The sequence below is a fragment of the Ambystoma mexicanum genome, chromosome 7p, assembly GCF_040938575.1.
Source record: "Ambystoma mexicanum isolate Mex_15411 chromosome 7p, UKY_AmexF1_1, whole genome shotgun sequence".
Classification (NCBI taxonomy): domain Eukaryota; kingdom Metazoa; phylum Chordata; class Amphibia; order Caudata; family Ambystomatidae; genus Ambystoma; species Ambystoma mexicanum.
This window is the reverse complement of record NC_090939.1, coordinates 626,130,046-626,146,626: the sequence shown is the minus strand read 5'-3', so window position 1 is coordinate 626,146,626 and position 16,581 is coordinate 626,130,046. Positions and strand designations below refer to the sequence as shown.

The following is a 16,581-nucleotide window of genomic DNA, read 5'->3' as shown; positions in this document are numbered from 1 at the left end:
TAACAAGAGGTAGCAGCTAGCATTCACTTTTTACTTTAAGGTTATGTCCTGGGGGCGTATAAGGTCAGGCAGAGACAGTGATAAGGCCAGGCAAAGGCGGTGGTAGTCAATTATAATCCAAGCAATATATTTCTAGGCCCTCCACTGGGTTCTAAATGCCTCTTGTCGATGCTGACCACATTTTATTTCTGCATGAGCCCTGCACACACATGAGCCATTGACAGAGCAAAGTCGTAGCCATTATACGAGTATGCAGCATCAACAGCCATGTTTAGGGAGGTGGCAGGGCTAGGAAGCAGATTGGTTGGCAGGCAAACAAGAGCTCAAAAGGCCATGCACATTTTATGTCAGGTTCAGACCAGGATGCAAGTACAAACAATTCCATGCCAAGGGCCCTCATTGAAGGTTGCCCATGCCGCCTGAGAACCGGAATGAGAATCATTTGGGCACGAGGTGCCAGGTCAGGCTTTATTACATGTAATGGAAGGGAGCAGTTAGAGATGCTGGTTATATCACCTACGTAGGCGAAGAGGAATTCTACAGGTCTTGAATGGTGCTGTCAACTCATGCTCTCCAAGGGTGGATGATTATTCATGTATTGATATTGGCATTGAGATTGTATTTCTATCGCACTTGTACACAAGTGTTTCAGAGCGTGACAAGGCAAGGGAGGAGAACAGGGGAGAACAAAACAGCGATCTTACTAGGCCCAGTGACATTGAGAACGCGTAAGTTCATGGGAGAGTGGGAGGGGGAAAAGTGCATGGAAGGGGGGAGAAGTGGAAATTGAGAAGCAGAGGAGAAACAGATAAATAATAATAAATACATAAATAATAAAGGCAGCAAACAGTGGTAGTGTAGCCAGCCATTTGCAAGTGCTAGGTTTAAGGCAGCAGATAGGGTAGGTCTGATAAGTACAGGAAGAACATGGAGGGTGCTGTATGGGTGCAGATACAGACCCCAGTGCAAGGGGTGGCCCGGAGGCAGAGCGGGAGGGTGGCAGGGTGAGCAGGTATCTGGGCCCGGAGAACAGAGGGTGGCCAGGTGCACGGTGCCAAGAGAGAACAGATCAGCAGGGGAGAGGGGGAGCGAAGGCAGAAGAAAAGAGGAAGGTCTTGAGGTTCTTCCGGAACCAGAGATGGTTTTCCTCAAGTTTTAGAGTGGCAGGGAGGCTGTTCCAGAGGGAGACCCCAGCCGAGATCTACCCCCAGCTCGTTTCTTTGAAAAACGACTGACCCTGAGGAAGTTAGAGGTAGAGGAGCAAAGAGCTTGAGAGGGGAGGTATTTGCGGAGGGATAGCTGAAGGTATTTTGGACCCAGGGCCCAGAAAGCCTTGTGGACAATGCAGAGGGTTTTGAATTTAATCCTTGGATCCACTGGGAGCCAATGGAGAGATTTCAGAGCTGGAGAGATACAATCCCAGGGCTTGAGGCCAAGGACAAGTCTCACAGTCCTGTTCTGGATTAGTTGCAGAGGGCGAAGAGTAGAGGCAGGTAGATTTAGAAAGAGACTGTTACAATAGTCCAACCTAGAGAGAACCAGAGCTTGGGATACCATGAGCTTCTGGGGGAAGGAGAGGAAAGGCAGAGTACCTCTGAGGAGATGCAGTAGGAAGTTTGACTTTTTAGAGACCTCAGAGATGTGGGCGGAGAAGGAAAGGGTGGAGTCAAAGATGACCCTGAGGTTCTTAGGCTCGCAGGTGGGGGTAGGAGGAGGGCCAAGGGAAGCGGGCCAGAGAGTGAGGGGAAAGGATGGTGAAGGTGTGCCAATGAGGAGGATCTCCGTCTTGCTGGCATTCAGACAAAGATCATTGTCGGCACACCAATCTTGAATGACAGTTAGGCAATCAGAGATGTGAGAGGGAGAGGAGGTGGCCGAGGGCAGCCTGAAAATGAGTTGAGTGTCGTCAGCGTAGCACTGGAAATTTGAGCAGAATATGGCAATGCAGTGTGCAAGAGTTGGCAAGGATTGGTTGAAAAGCCAGGGCGAGAGGTTGGACCCCTGGGGAACACCACAGGTAGAGAGGAAGATAGATGATAGGAAGGATCCAAGTTGGACCTGGGAGGGTCGATCAGAGAGGAAAGAGGTCAGCCAGGCCAGAGCCTGATCAGTGATACCCAGGTTTTCACAGAGACGGTTGAGCAGGATGGTATGGTTGACCGTGTCGAAGGCAGAAGAGAGATCGAGGAGGATGAGGACAGAGGGAATGTTAGAGTCAAGTGCTTGTGGTAGCTCTGAAGCCAGACTGGTGGTCATGGAGCCAGCCAACAGAATTGGAATAAAGGTAAAGCTGAGAGATGGCCAACTTTTCCAGGAGTTTGCCCGGAAAGGGAGTAATGGAAATTGGGCGATAGTTCACTGGACAAGAAGGATCAGCTGTGGGTTTCTTGAGAAGAGGATGCACAAGAGAGGGCTTCAGAGGGGAGGGGAAGGATTCTGTGGCAAAGGAGTAGTTGCAAAAATCAGCAAGTGCCGGAGAGAGGGTGTCAATGTGGTCCTTGATGGTTTTAGAGGAACAGGGATTAACCTGTTTTGACAAGGCTTTCATAGATCGGACTTGTCTAGCAACCTCGTCAGGGGAGAAAAGAGGAAAGGACGAGAAGGTTGGTGGGGGGTGGCTAAAGGAGGGTCAGCAAGCACAGATGGAGAGGGGAGAGGAGGGGTCAGCGTGGAGAGGGTGGACATGATGTCCTGGGTTTTCTAAATGAAGTGAGAGGCAAGGGCATTGCAAAGGGACTGGGAGGCAACAGGAGGGGTAGTGACTGCAGCAAGGTTGGCCAACTCCTAGCAGATTTTAAAGAGTTCGGCCGAGTTGTTAGATGCCGCAGAGACACAAGCTTGAATGTGGACTCTCTTCTTGGTGAGGACAGAGAGGCGGTATTACCTTTGTAGCAGGCGACAGGCCAGTTTGTCAGAGGATGAACAGGAAGCCCTCCATTTCCTCTCAGTCACCCTACACTTACGTTTAAGTGTAGCTAGGTCAGAGTCATACCAGGAATTGCACTTGGTTTTGGACTTCAAATGGATCCTCACGACAGGGGCAAGAGCATCAAGAGTATCAGAAATTGAAGAATAGAGCAGAGACAAGGCTGTGTCAGGATGTGAGACAGCCAGAGGTGGAGGGGGGGAGAAAGTGGCAGCAAAAGCCTCAACTGACACACGCTTCATGGGCCGGATGTCCGAGAAGGTAGATGGCAGTGTTGGGGTAGGCTTGGATTGGGGGAAAGAGAGGGAGAGATGAGAGGAGAGGGAGAAGTGATCGCTCCAGAAGAGAGGAGTGGTCAGAGGGATGGAGAGGGGGAGGTCAGAGGAGTAAAATAAAGTATCATACTGTACAATACTTTTGTGTAAAATCCTATTAAACCCCTACGATTTCTGTGCTCGCAAGCCTCATTTTTGGGACAGGGATACTATGCCAGTTTCTCTGTCCATTTCTGGAAATAAACCTGGTCTGTGCTTTTGCAGCCGGGTTTCCTATTGGATTATTTGGTGAAGTCTGGCAGGTCTCTACACCTTCAATGAAGCATTCAATTGCTGGTGCACCAAGAAGAGTAAAGTGAATAGTGGCTCAAAGTATGTTGGCATTGCAGGCAAAATCTTCTGTTGATTTCTTGAGCAACCAGCAGTAGTAGCAGCCACATGTTTATTAGCCAATAAATCATGCATTGAAGAAAGATAATTGCTTCTGCAGAAAGCCTTGCTCTTCTTATCAATTGTATTGACCATGTTTTGACATTCATGGTGGCACTTCATTTGGTAAATGGTATAGGTGCCTTCACCTTTTGTATAGTGTTTTGCCATGGACCTTCTCAATTTGAAAAGGTGAGAATTGCTTTAAAAGTATTTCTCATTTTATGCTTTTGGTATTAATATGTATTCTAATTTCAGTAATACCCAGAAGGTTTGAAGTAAGTCACTCGTTGATGTTCTTAGCCAGGCGTAGTTTTTATTGTGACTGGTGGAAGAAGACAGCAAATGATCATAGAGTTGTCAATGTTCTTCTCTTTATTCAAAAACGATCACTTATCCTGAGCTGGATTAGAGAGGATGTCGGAAAGGATTATGTTGCAGAGACCAGGCCTTGAGAATGTAGGCACAATCCTGCTCTTCCTACCCCCCCATGCCCAGACACCTTTGTTTATTGTTAGGTTGGGGAAGTGAACAATTGTGGCCCTTATGCCCTTTTATTTATTTATTTATTTATTCGCATTTGTTAAGCGCACATACAGCCCATAGGGCATCGTGGCGCTTGTTACAGAGATGACTTGTTATACATACAAAGAAGTCATTACTTAGTTACAAGAGAGTAGTAAGGAGAAGATAGGAAAGGAAGAGGAGATGATGTTGTACGACGAGCTAGTTGAACAAGGTGGTTTTCAGTTTTTTTCGGAAGGCAATGAGAGATGTTTCTGCTCTGAGTGTGCTAGGTAGTGCGTTCCATAGCTTCGGTGCAATGTAAGGGAAGCTTATTCCACCTGCTCTGGCTCGTTTGATGCGTGGGACCCTAAGCTGGTTGGTGTGGCATTGTCTGGTTGGTCTAGTGGAGTGCGATCTGACTAGCGTGTCAGACAGGTAGGAAGGTGCAGATAGGTGAATACATTTATGTGCAGTGGTAAGTATTTTGAATGTGATGCGCTCTTTGACAGGTAGCCAGTGTGCTGCCTTTCTGGCTTGCGCGATGTGGTCCCGTTTAGGTATATTGAGGGCTGCTCTTAGTGCATTATTTTGTGTTGTTTGGAGTTTATTGAGATTAGTGATGGAAGTTCCAGCCAGTAGTGCATTACAATAATCTATCTTGGCTCCTATGGTGGCTCTTGCAATAGATAAGCAATTATCTTTGGTTAGGAATGGTTTAATGGCATTAATGAGCTTAGTGCTCAGAGCGGAGGCAGAGACAATGGAGTTGACTTGCTTGTCCATGGATAGTGATGCGTCAATGTGGACTCCTAGTGTTTTTACAGAAGGTAGAACTGGGATGACACAATTGTCTATGCAGAAGTTTGTGTAGAGAGGGTCGAGATTCTTGAGAGTGGATTTTTGGCCAAGGATGAGAATTTCGGTCTTGTCAGGTGCTTGGATGGTGGCGTATATATTCTGGAGGGTGGTTGCGTCCTGGAGGTAGTGTCCTGTGAGCGGGAGGAGTACTTAGGTATCGTCAGCGTAGTTGGTGTATGTGATCCCAAGTGCGTCCAATTTGTCAAAGAGAGGTTTGGTGAAAAGATTATAGAGAGTGGGAGCTGTACATGAACCCTGAGGGACTCCATACCTGATGGTGGTAGGCTCTGCGTTGGCTATATTGGAGAACACTTTCATCACTCTACCTTTGAGGAAAGAGGTAATCCAATTTGTGGCTTGTTTGGAGAAATGAGCGGCCTGAGTTAGGTGGTTTGTGAGAATGGCATGATCGACTAAATCAAAAGCCGCTGAAAGGTCTAGGAGGAGCAGGAGGGCCGGCTTACCTTTGTCCCAGATTGATGTGTATGGATCACATGAAATGGCAGGAATGTGCTACGAGAAACCAAATAGACGCACCCCTACTCTATGGCCTTTTTGTCCACACTTCTCACCTTCCAAACGATTTTACTCAGGAAGAAAGGCAAGTTACTTGATGGGTTTAGGAGCTTAATTTCCATTTGCCTATAAAGATGCAGGATTTAGGAAAGGCACATTTTTAGTATTCTGAAATAGTTTGTCAAGACACCCCAGCTTTTTAAAGTGTTGAATATTATTGCAGCAGCAACAGGCGATTGCCAGGCATCACTCATCTAGGGGTTTTATGGGTAAGAGGAAATAACTTGCCCCTGAACTCAAGCTGCAGCCACACCGCTAATTGCCATGTTCAAGGTCATCACCACAGTCCTGGTGGCAATTGCTCTTGTGACTTGGAGGCGTCGGGTTCACATTGGTAGGTGTGTTGGTTGTGGCTGGCGGATGCTGAATTTCTCTGGTCTGATGGGTTCAGGGTGGGGTTGGGTGAATGTGGTACTTTAAGAGTGGAACAAAATAGAAAATAAATGGCCCTGGTCCGCTGATGGCTGTGGCAGTGTTCTCGACAGGGCCTGCAGTGTTCTTTTCTCTCAACACTGTTGCGGCATGGTCAGCTATGCTCCTGTGCAGTCTATCCTCCTGAGACAAAGACTGGTTATGTTCATAAGAATAATGAGATGCTATATGATAAGTCATTTATAACACACCTGTAAACATGTGTTTCTAGGCGCAATCCATTCCCTGGATTCCTGCCTTCCCATTCCAGCTAGACCTTCCCCACTGGTTTCTTTCTTACTAATATATGATCTTTCTAATTTCAATATGGACGCTCTTCTAACCCCTAATTGGGTAGCTCACCAAAGCAAAATGGTTTCAATTTCAGGTTGCACTGAGGTCCCAACCTACAAATAGGGGCTTTCAGCTCATCCCACTTGTGTCTGAAGCCTGCATGTTCCCTGACCATCATTCTCCTCTGAACAGCTTGTCCTTCGTTCTCCATTTCTTTGGCAAATTGAATTAACTGTACTCAGGCTCTCTTAGTTCTGTCCTATTGCATTCCTGAGTTCACTCTGAAGAGTTGTCTTCTAGGCCCCAGTCTTATTTTTCTTCTGCTGTATCCGGTATTGCTATTTGCTTCCTGTTTCTTCCTGTTATGCATTGTTAGGAAATTGGAGGGGAACAGTCACCATTACCTCGGTTCCAAGGGAGAGAAAACGTCGAAGGTAAGGGATGACATTGACAGGAACATTTTCCTGGACAGGCCATGAGGGAATATGCAGGACAATTGACAGTGCCGCCAGACACCAAGAACCGTGCCTCAGCCTTCAGCGTATGCATCTCCTGATTGCTGCATGGGGGTGCATTGTGCCAGGGAAGAGGAACTCTTGGCTTGCTAGACGTTATATCAAGGGGAAGGGACCATGAACCAGAATGCAGTATTGTAATACTAAGAATAAACTCGCTCCTTTACCAAGATGGCACTACTTCATAAAAATAAAATACAGGTTAATTGGGTGTGAATAGACTCTGCATGACATCCCCATGTGCACTGCAACCCCAGGGACCATGGTTGGAAGGCATGCAGTTGTGAAAAATAATCTGAAAATGCCATCTTTTGTTACATGACACTATCTTATACTAATTCTGTTTTAATATAGTACTAACATGACCTATATGGGGGCACCTGGAAACACAAGGGTGGAAGAAAATAAGGAGAAAAATGGTGAGTGTTGTGGTTAATGATGATAGTATAAAAGGACGCTTGTCCGACTAGAACAAGGGCGTTCAGGAGTGTGACCAGAGCTTGATTACCCATATGCATTCCCATAGCTCCATGGGTACAAACTCTGCAGGACCTATCCCCGAAGACGTGTGGCACAGGCTGGAATCCTTGTGAAGATCCAAGTGACTTCAGGACATTTGTTAAGATATTCTTTTAAGATCAGAAATACCTCTCTTGTGTAACACGATGAATAGACCACCATACTTTACAATCACATTACTTGTTCTTCAGAAGCCAGTAAAGGGCCCCCAGCACCGGCTTAATATGATCTTTCCGGTGCAGGTCAATGTAATGGCGTGGTGGATTAGTATTTCAGGGAGGATGGGTAGTCGAACAAAGGCACCAAGTTGTTGTGCCATTTGCATCATGGTAGACTGATCGTTTTACATTGACCGTCCTGGTAGCTTATACCATGGAGGATACAGTGACTTTAGGGAGGTCATTACGAGTATGCCGGTCCCGAAATAATGTGCCAGTAGCGTGTCCCGGCACCTTTTCCGGATCAGCATACTGTTGAGTTTGTGGGTAGGGGAAGTGAACTGCGGCAGGTCTGACCTTCCGGTTGTGCAGGCTCCTACCGGCAGATAATTCACTGAAGCACCGGCACCATTGTTAACACTGCTGGTGCTTCAGTGGTTCCCATTCAATGCAGTCCTATCAGGATGGGAACTTACCGTTACTCCCCTGCCCGTAATATCCCGGTAATAGCGGGATATCGGGCAGCAGAAACAGCAATCTCGATATGACCCCCTAAAATTCTTCCTTCATTCTAAATGCAAAATATATTACAGATGCTGCTTCAGGTTTAGTCCAAGAGAAAATGGAAGCATCTGTATGACCTACTCTTTATTTAGTGGGAATCTAGGAAAAATACAATGACTTTTACAGTGTGCACCCTTGTTTCCTGTTCAAGGCCTTTACAGTGTGCACCTTGTTTCCATTTCAAGGCCTTTACAGTGTGCACCCTTGTTTCCAGTTCAAGCCCTTTACAATGTGCACCTTGTTTCCAGTTCAAGGCCTTTACAATGTGCACCCTTGTTTCCAGTTCAAGGCCTTTACAGTGTGCACCCTTGTTTCCAGTTCAAGGCCTTCACAGTGTGCACCCTTGTTTCCAGTTCAAGGCTTTTACAGTTTGCACCCTTGTTTCCAGTTCAAGGCCTTTACAGTGTGTGCCCTTGTTTCCAGTTCAAGGCCTTCACAGTTTGCACCCTTGTTTCCAGTTCAAGGCCTTTACAGTGTGTGCCCTTGTTTCCAGTTCAAGGCCTTTACAGTTTGCACCCTTGTTTCCAGTTCAAGGCCTTTACAGTGTGTGCCCTTGTTTCCAGTTCAATGCCTTTACAGTGTGTGCCCTTGTTTCCAGTTCAATGCCTTTACAGTGTGTGCCCTTGTTTCCAGTTCAATGCCTTTACAGTGTGTGCCCTTGTTTCCAGTTCAAGGCCTTTACAGTGTGTGCCCTTGTTTCCAGTTCAAGGCCTTTACAGTGTGTGCCCTTGTTTCCAGTTCAAGGCCTTTACAGTTTGCACCCTTGTTTCCAGTTCAATGCCTTTACAGTGTGTGCCCTTGCTTCCAGTTCATGGCAGCCTGCAGTAAGCTGCAGTTTCGCAATAACAGGTACACCTGAAAATTACAATGGCCATGAAATGTCCCTCGCGGACGTCCGAAAAAGCCATGGAATTGTATATAATTATATGTCAGGACATTGCAATTTTGCAGTCCTCATTAATTAGCTAGCCCAAGAAACTGTCTTCTGTGCAGAAAGGCAGTTTAACAGATCATTTTAATGTTGAAAATCATACATTCGCATAAAAGTGTTCATATTTTACTTACAGATCGCAAACTTTGGTTCTCGCTCGTAAGCTTTTCAATAGTTCTTTGCTGGTGTTCAATTTCAAACTGAAAAACACAACATAAACAGAATTAGTTTCCCGATTGCTCAGCTCAGCTCAATGCCACCTTTGCAGTTGCGTTATCAAGGGCGTTCTTTCTACGAGTGCCAGGGAGAGGGCACGATCATTGATCTATTTGGGTGGTTTGTGGGGCGCAATGGGCCATTCAAACGCCACTTTAGTAAGCGGCTAGCAGTTAAAACAAAAGAATGGCTTACCAGTTGTTACATTAATGGACAGGCCAGGCTAGTGCTGTGATTTGTGATAGGACAGATTACTTGAAACCTTGGCAAAAAAAGATTTGCTGTGTTCGTTTTGGTTTTTACGGTTTATTTGTGTTCCAAAATCCAAGTTAAGGGTGTTCCAGTCACCCACGTTATTCAGTTGCAAGACTGCGAGGGGTGTCAGTCATTGCATGCACTTGCAGGAGCATGCTTTCCAGGAAGGACTGCCAGGCGTGTCGGTCATTGCATGCCCTTGCAAGAGCATGCTTTCCAGGAAGCACTGCCAGGCGTGTCAGGCATTGCATGCACTTGCAGGAGCATGCTTTCCAGGAAGCACTGCTAGGCGTGTCAGGCATTGCATGCACTTGCAGGAGCATGCTTTCCAGAAAGCACTGCCAGGCGCGTCAGGCATTGCATGCACTTGCAGGAGCATGCTTTCCAGGAAGGACTTCCAGGCGTGTCGGTCATTGCATGCACCTGCAAGAGCATGCTTTCCAGGAAGGACTGCCAGGGCCGTCAGTCATTGCATGCACTTGCAGGAGCATGCTTTCCAGAAAGCACTGCCAGGCGTGTCAGGCATTGCATGCACTTGCAGGAGCATGCTTTCCCGGAAGGACTGCCAGGAGTGTCGGTCACTGCATGCAAGTGCATGCAGTGACCAACACTTTACAAATAATGTAAAGTAAAGTGCAGTCTGCCATGAAAAATAATATGGAGTGCAGGCAGGCAACAGCAGGCGTCTCAATAACAAGGATGGGGATCCTCAACTAGCCAGACACGATTCCTTCCTAGTGTCCTTCAGTATATATGGTCACCTCTCATACACAGTGACACATTTAACGTGGTCTCCCCCAGTCTGTCTCTCTCAATGTGTCCCTCTCCCTCTCGATGTCCCTCTCGATGCCCCACTCCCTCGCTGTCCCTCTCCCTCTGTCTCTGTCCCTTTCTCTCCCTCTACCTCTCCCAGTCCCTCTCCTTCTCTGTCCCTCTCTGTCCTTCTCCCTCTCTGTCCCTCCTCCTCCGCTGTCCCTCTCCTCTCTCTGTCCCTCTCCTTCTCTCTCTGTCCCTCTCCTTCTCTCTCTGTCCCTCTCCTCTTTTCCTTCTTCTACCCCCTCTCCCTCCTTCCCCTTGCCCCCTGTTATGTTCCGCCCTGCGTCTCGCTACGCGGTGACGCAGGGCGTGCTCAATAAAAGCCCCGCCCCCGCGCTCGGGAGGCAGTTCCGGGGCTGACCATCCACCCGTGTGTGCGTGCGAGTTATTGGAGCTCCCGCTGGCGCTGCGCCACAGGCCGTGCGGCCTAGCTTACTCCTCCAGCCCTCGTGCGTGCACGCCGAGGGCTGGGACATAACAATGGCGACGAGGTGAAACGAGGACAAACACGCGCTCGACGTTCACGGTGCCTAGATGGCCTGCAGCCATCGCGGCCACATTTTTGGACACTCAGTGGGGGGGGGATCGCACACGTGACCCACCCCACCCCAAAAAAATAAAAAAAATGTTTTCTCTCTCCTTCTATCTTCTCATCATCACTCGCCCTACAAGTGATGACTGGGCGGTGTGAAGCCATCTCACATCTGGTATCGCACACCAGGGGCCCCATCACGACGTGGCATCGGAACCACATGGAAAAACCAGCACCTGAACTCTTCGATACAGCGTTTGGACACCAAGGCACCTCCAGGGAAGGCCCAACTTCACCGCGCTAGTGGTTGCCTGAAGAGATCACGACAGCACTGAACAGGTACACGTCGACATGGCGGCTGGCACGTCCACCCCTGGGCCCACCACGCCGTCCAGAATTGCGGCAAACCTATCGCTGACGTCCCCACAGCCTCGCACACAAGGAGGCTCATCGACACTGGTCCAGCCATTTGACACCTTTACCGACCCATCTTCGAGTGGACCCAGATGGCAGCTGTGGATCCAGAAATTCGAGATGGCGATGGAGTACAAAGATGTGACGTCGGCCAGGAAAATGAAGGCGCACCTACTCCTCAGTGTGGGTGACGAGGTACTGCGCATTTTCAACTCCTTGGATGTGGCCGATGGCCAAGATGCGTACCAAAACGCAAAAGATGCCCTAACGGCTCATTTTCTCCCCCAACTGAACCCGGACTATGAGACATTCATCTTCTGCACCACCATACAGGCAGCAGAGGAGACCCTGGATGCCTACCACACTCGGTTAAGAAAATTGGCCATGTCCTGCGAGTTCACAAATGTTGAGAGGGAGATCAGGAGGCAAATCATTAACGGCGTACACTCAGAAAAACTAAGGCGCCTAATTCTCAGCGAGAGAGGCATCCCCCTGCAACGAATCCTTGAATTAGGACGACAAAGGGAACTAGCCCACACCAGAGCGGCCAACATGGAGGCCACTCTGCACAGACTGCAACCGGTCCTCAACACAGCCATGGTGGCCCAGATCACCAACAAACAATCCTCGAGGGATGAATACAGTGGGGGCTATGGCCAGAACAGGTGGCAACCGCGCATTCCTGGGCCCACAGAGTGTGGCTGGTGTGGTGGCCCACGACATGGCCGCCGCAACTGTCCTGCGCAAGGCACCACCTGCGGTGCCTGCGGCAGGAAGGATCATTATGCAAAGGTGTGCAGATCATCGGGCGCCTCCACGCAGCCCCCACAGAACATTTCAGACAAAAACGCGACCAAGAAAAAGAAGCAGGCCAGTGCAAGGAGGGTCGCAGTGGCCAACTCTTCCACGGAGGAAGAAGGGGATGACATCTCGACAGGGCAGCAAGATCCCGGCAAGGACAACGAGAAGAAAGGAAGAAAGATATACCTCGTGTCCGCATTAAGCCAAGGCCAAGAAACACAAAGAAAATCTGTCTGAAGGCGTAAGTGCATGGTCACTGTCCAAAACCAGCGCATTCTCATGACCATTGACACCGGCGCTTCGGTGAACGTGATGCCCACAAGCATATTTCAGACTCTGAAGCCTCAACCAGTCCTGAAAAGCACGGATACGCTGTTGTATGCCTACGGCAGCCGAAAGCCCCTACCAGTCATGGGCAGGTTCCGCACCACGCTGGAGCACGGCGAAAACAGACTGTGGTCGAAAGTATATGTCGTAAAGGCAGGAATCGAAAGCCTCCTGGCAGTGGACCACTCCCAGATCTTCTGCGGCGTCTCCACTCAGGAGGCTTTCGATTCCTGCCTTTACGACATATACTTTCGACCACAGTCTGTTTTCGCCGTGCTCCAGCGTGGTGCGGAACCTGCCCATGACTGGTAGGGGCTTTCGGCTGCCGTAGGCATACAACAGCGTATCCGTGCTTTTCAGGACTGGTTGAGGCTTCAGAGTCTGAAATATGCTTGTGGGCATCACGTTCACCGAAGCGCCGGTGTCAATGGTCATGAGAATGCGCTGGTTTTGGACAGTGACCATGCACTTGCGCCTTCGGACAGATTTTCTTTGTGTTTCTTGGCCTTGGCTTAATGCGGACACGAGGTATATCTTTCTTCCTTTCTTCTCGTTGTCCTTGCCGGGATCTTGCTGCCCTGTCGAGATGTCATCCCCTTCTTCCTCCGTGGAAGAGTTGGCCACTGCGACCCTCCTTGCACTGGCCTGCTTCTTTTTCTTGGTCGCGTTTTTGTCTGAAATGTTCTGTGGGGGCTGCGTGGAGGCGCCCGATGATCTGCACAGATGGAATAGGCTGCTTGAAGGGCAAAACCATCCGGCTGCACATCGACGAAACAGTACAGCCGAAGGCCGTACGGCATCGGAGGACACCTTTCCACATGAGAGAACAAGTGGAGCAGAAACTCAAGGCTCTGGAGGAAGCTGGCATCATAGAGGCGGTTACTGGGCCCACACCATGGGTCTCCCCGATGGTTGTCACGCGAAAGCCTAAATAGCCTGGAAAGGTCCGGATTTGTATTGATATGCGTCTACCTAACACTGCCATCAAACGAGAACGCCACATCACCCCAACGATCGACGAAATCGTGGCGGACCTCACAGGGTCTTGTGTTTTCTCGAAAGTTGACTTGAAAGCAGGGTATCATCAACTCAAACTCCACAGAGACTCGCGCTACATTACAACATTCTCGACGCATCTGGGGCTAAGGAGATACAAACGCCTGAGCTTCGGGATCTCGTCTGCGGCTGAAGTATTCCAGCAAACTATCCAGGAGGTCATCAGGGGCATCCCTGGGGTCCTCAACGTGAGCAACGACATTCTGATTCACGCCCCCGACAAGAAGGAGCACCTCAAAAGGCTTCATACCCTACTGGGCAGACTACAAGAGGCTGGACTGACCATACACAGGGAGAAGTGCGAGTTCCTCAGATCGGAAATCACTTTCTTTGGTTACAAGTTTGGCAGCACGGGCATCTCCCCTGATCCCCAGAAGGTCGAAGACATCCAGGCGGCAAGCCCACCGATGACCCCTACAGAAGTACGCAGTTTCCTAGGGATGGCAACCTACTGCGGGAGGTTCATTCGAAACCTGGCCACCCTATCTGAGCCACTACGGGAGCTGACGAAAGCAAACACCAAGTGGGACTGGGGGCAGAAGAGCCAAGACTCGTTTGAAAGTATTAAAGAGTCCCTGTCCGTCGACACCAAGATGGCGTATTACAACACCGAGCTGCCCACAGAACTATTCGTGGATGCAAGCCCCGTTGGGCTTGGTGCCATCCTGATGCAGGTGACGAGAGAAGGGGAGAAACGACCGATAGCATACGCCTCGAGAGCCCTCACGGAAACCGAACAGAGGTACTCCCACATCGAGAAAGAGGCCATCGCAGTGCTGTGGGGGTGCAGGCACTTTCATCTGTACCTATATGGGCGGCGGTTCACAGCAGTCACCGAACACAAACCCCTACTACCCATCTTCATGGAAACGTCGTCACACCCTCCGGCACGGATCACCAAATGGCTACTACATCTCCAGCAATACGACTTTGATCTCATCTACCAACCAGGCAGTGGAAACCCTGCGGATTTCCTTTCGAGGCACCCGCGAGCGGCAACCCAACACGAGATCCAAGTGGCCGAAGAGACAGAGGAACATATATGCCAAGTGGTTCGTGCAATGAGACCAAAAGCGGTGAGCCAGATCAGGAGCCGGGGGGGTGCAGGCCCCGAGAAGGGCGGTACGGTCTGAGAGCGGCCACGAGACCGCCAGCCAAGCTAAATGACTGTGTGGTAGTGTGAGGTGCCTGGACCACGGACCCTATGGCCGGACGATTATTGGTTAAGAGCGTGAGCAGATGTTTGCACTCACAGTTGATGCAAGTTAGTGTTATGTTTGTTTGTTTTATAGTAAAGGAGGAATGTTATGTTCCGCCCTGCGTCCCGCTACGCGGTGACGCAGGGCGTGCTGAATAAAAGCCCCGCCCCCACGCTCGGGAGGCAGTTCCGGGGCAGACCATCCACCCGTGTGTGCGTGCGAGTTATTGGAGCTCCCGCTGGCGCTGCGCCACAGGCCGTGCGGCCTAGCTTACTCCTCCAGCCCTCGTGCGCGCACGCCGAGGGCTGGGACATAACACCCCCTTGCTCCCTCTTGCTCCCTCCCTCCCTCCCTCCCTCGCTCTCTCCCTCCCTCCCTCCCTCACTCCCTCCCTCCCTCCCTCCCTCCACGGGTTGAAAAGCTAACCAGCTCAAGTTGCAGCTCTGCAGTGGGCATACAGTTCGGTCAAGGGCCCTTGCAGCTATAGTGTGCTAAACCAAGAGGAGGGTCTTCAGTGCTTTCCTAAAGCTCATGATTTCCTATGTGAAACGACAGGTGGTTTCACAGTCTTATGGCATGACTGCACTGTGGGGCTGGTGAGGACGCGAATGCTAGCAGTCTCCATGTGTGCAGGGGAAGGATTCGTGGCACTGTGTTGGCCTGGTAAGACAACCATAAAGTGTATGTTGGATCCCCCAGGAACCAATGGAAGCCTGCCATGTATCAGACAGCAAAGCTTTGTACCTTATATTTATTTATTGGGTTTTAATAATTTGCTTAAACACAAGTGGTTCAAGGTGCAGAGTGTAGAGTCTATCAAGCTGGTATTTGGACAGAGACCCCTAGACTGACTTGTTGTAGTCCATATTCATTTTACAAGTAAGCCCACAATGGCAGGGCAAATGCCCTCAAGGCTGCCTTCTTTGGAACAAAGCATCTTTTGTCAACATAGTGACGGGTCATTGCATGCTGTAGGCAAAGCCCAGATTTTTGGCCATGGTGAAGAATACCTGGTGCACAATGAAGGTCTGGCAGGATGGAGAAGATGATTTCACTGTCTGCGAGCCCCAGAAGTAATAATTGTATTTTGGTACCAGTTAAGGGCACCACTATCCCATCAATTCCTGGGGGTCTAAGCCCTCCTCCACAAAGTAGACTATTTCTTGTTGCCCGCGGGCTTGGAGGAGGATATGCATGTCATTTACCCAAGATCGGAAGATGAGCCTAAAGCCTCTGAAGAACTCCAGGAAAGAGAGCATGTGCAGGTCAATGAAGAGAGAGGTCCCATGGAAGGACCCAATAGGTGGCATGAGTAGGCTCCAAAAAGACAGGTGTCTTGTTTCACTCATTGAATTCTCTTAGACAGGAAGGACCTGATCCACTGGAGCTTAATCCCATAGTGGACTTAGGTCTCGGCAAAGTGCTACAGAAGGTTGTGTGTGAACATGCTAAATGCAGGGCAAAGAGGACTCACATGGTAAGCAATGCCTAATCTGCGCTCATTAGGATGACACCCAAGATGGATGCTAGGATTGTTTATTTGCATTGCCTCGGGTGAATTTGTAACCAGTGGGTATCAAGGAGGAAGAGACATAGAACATGTAAAGGCATAGAATAAAATATATATCCAGCATCAATGGAAGTATTCTGCCTCCAAATGTACATAACACGTTTTGAAATCATTCTAATCGATGAGAATCACAGACGCCATAATTGTAATACAAACGTACTGTCATCCACAGCTAGGTAAATGAGCCGCCATGAGTAATACATTTTGCCATGCTACCAACTACTGTAGCCAAATCACAGCACGTTCCAACTCCACCAATACCACATGATGTTCAATTAATGACAATAGTTAGGGTCTATGGGAATCACTGTACTCTATTATGCAATTTACTATATTCTGATCATGCAATATTTGAACTACCGGAAACCGAGAAAACCAAACCCTGAGCCGTGACCTCCAAGCCGGAATATGCAGTCTATGGTGCTAAGATAC

The 16,581-nt window shown here is 49.2% G+C and overlaps 1 protein-coding gene across 7 annotated transcripts in view; it reads right to left on the bottom strand.

Moving 5' to 3' along the window:
• TSGA10 (testis specific 10) overlaps nt 1-16,581 on the bottom strand; it is a 539,078-nt gene that overhangs the window by 320,050 nt on the left and 202,447 nt on the right. For all 7 annotated transcript variants that reach the window (XM_069636638.1, XM_069636640.1, XM_069636642.1 and 4 more), the window contains exon 3: nt 9,098-9,163. In XM_069636638.1, the coding sequence (XP_069492739.1) occupies nt 9,098-9,163 (66 nt within the window). The remainder of the gene's footprint in view (nt 1-9,097; nt 9,164-16,581) is intronic.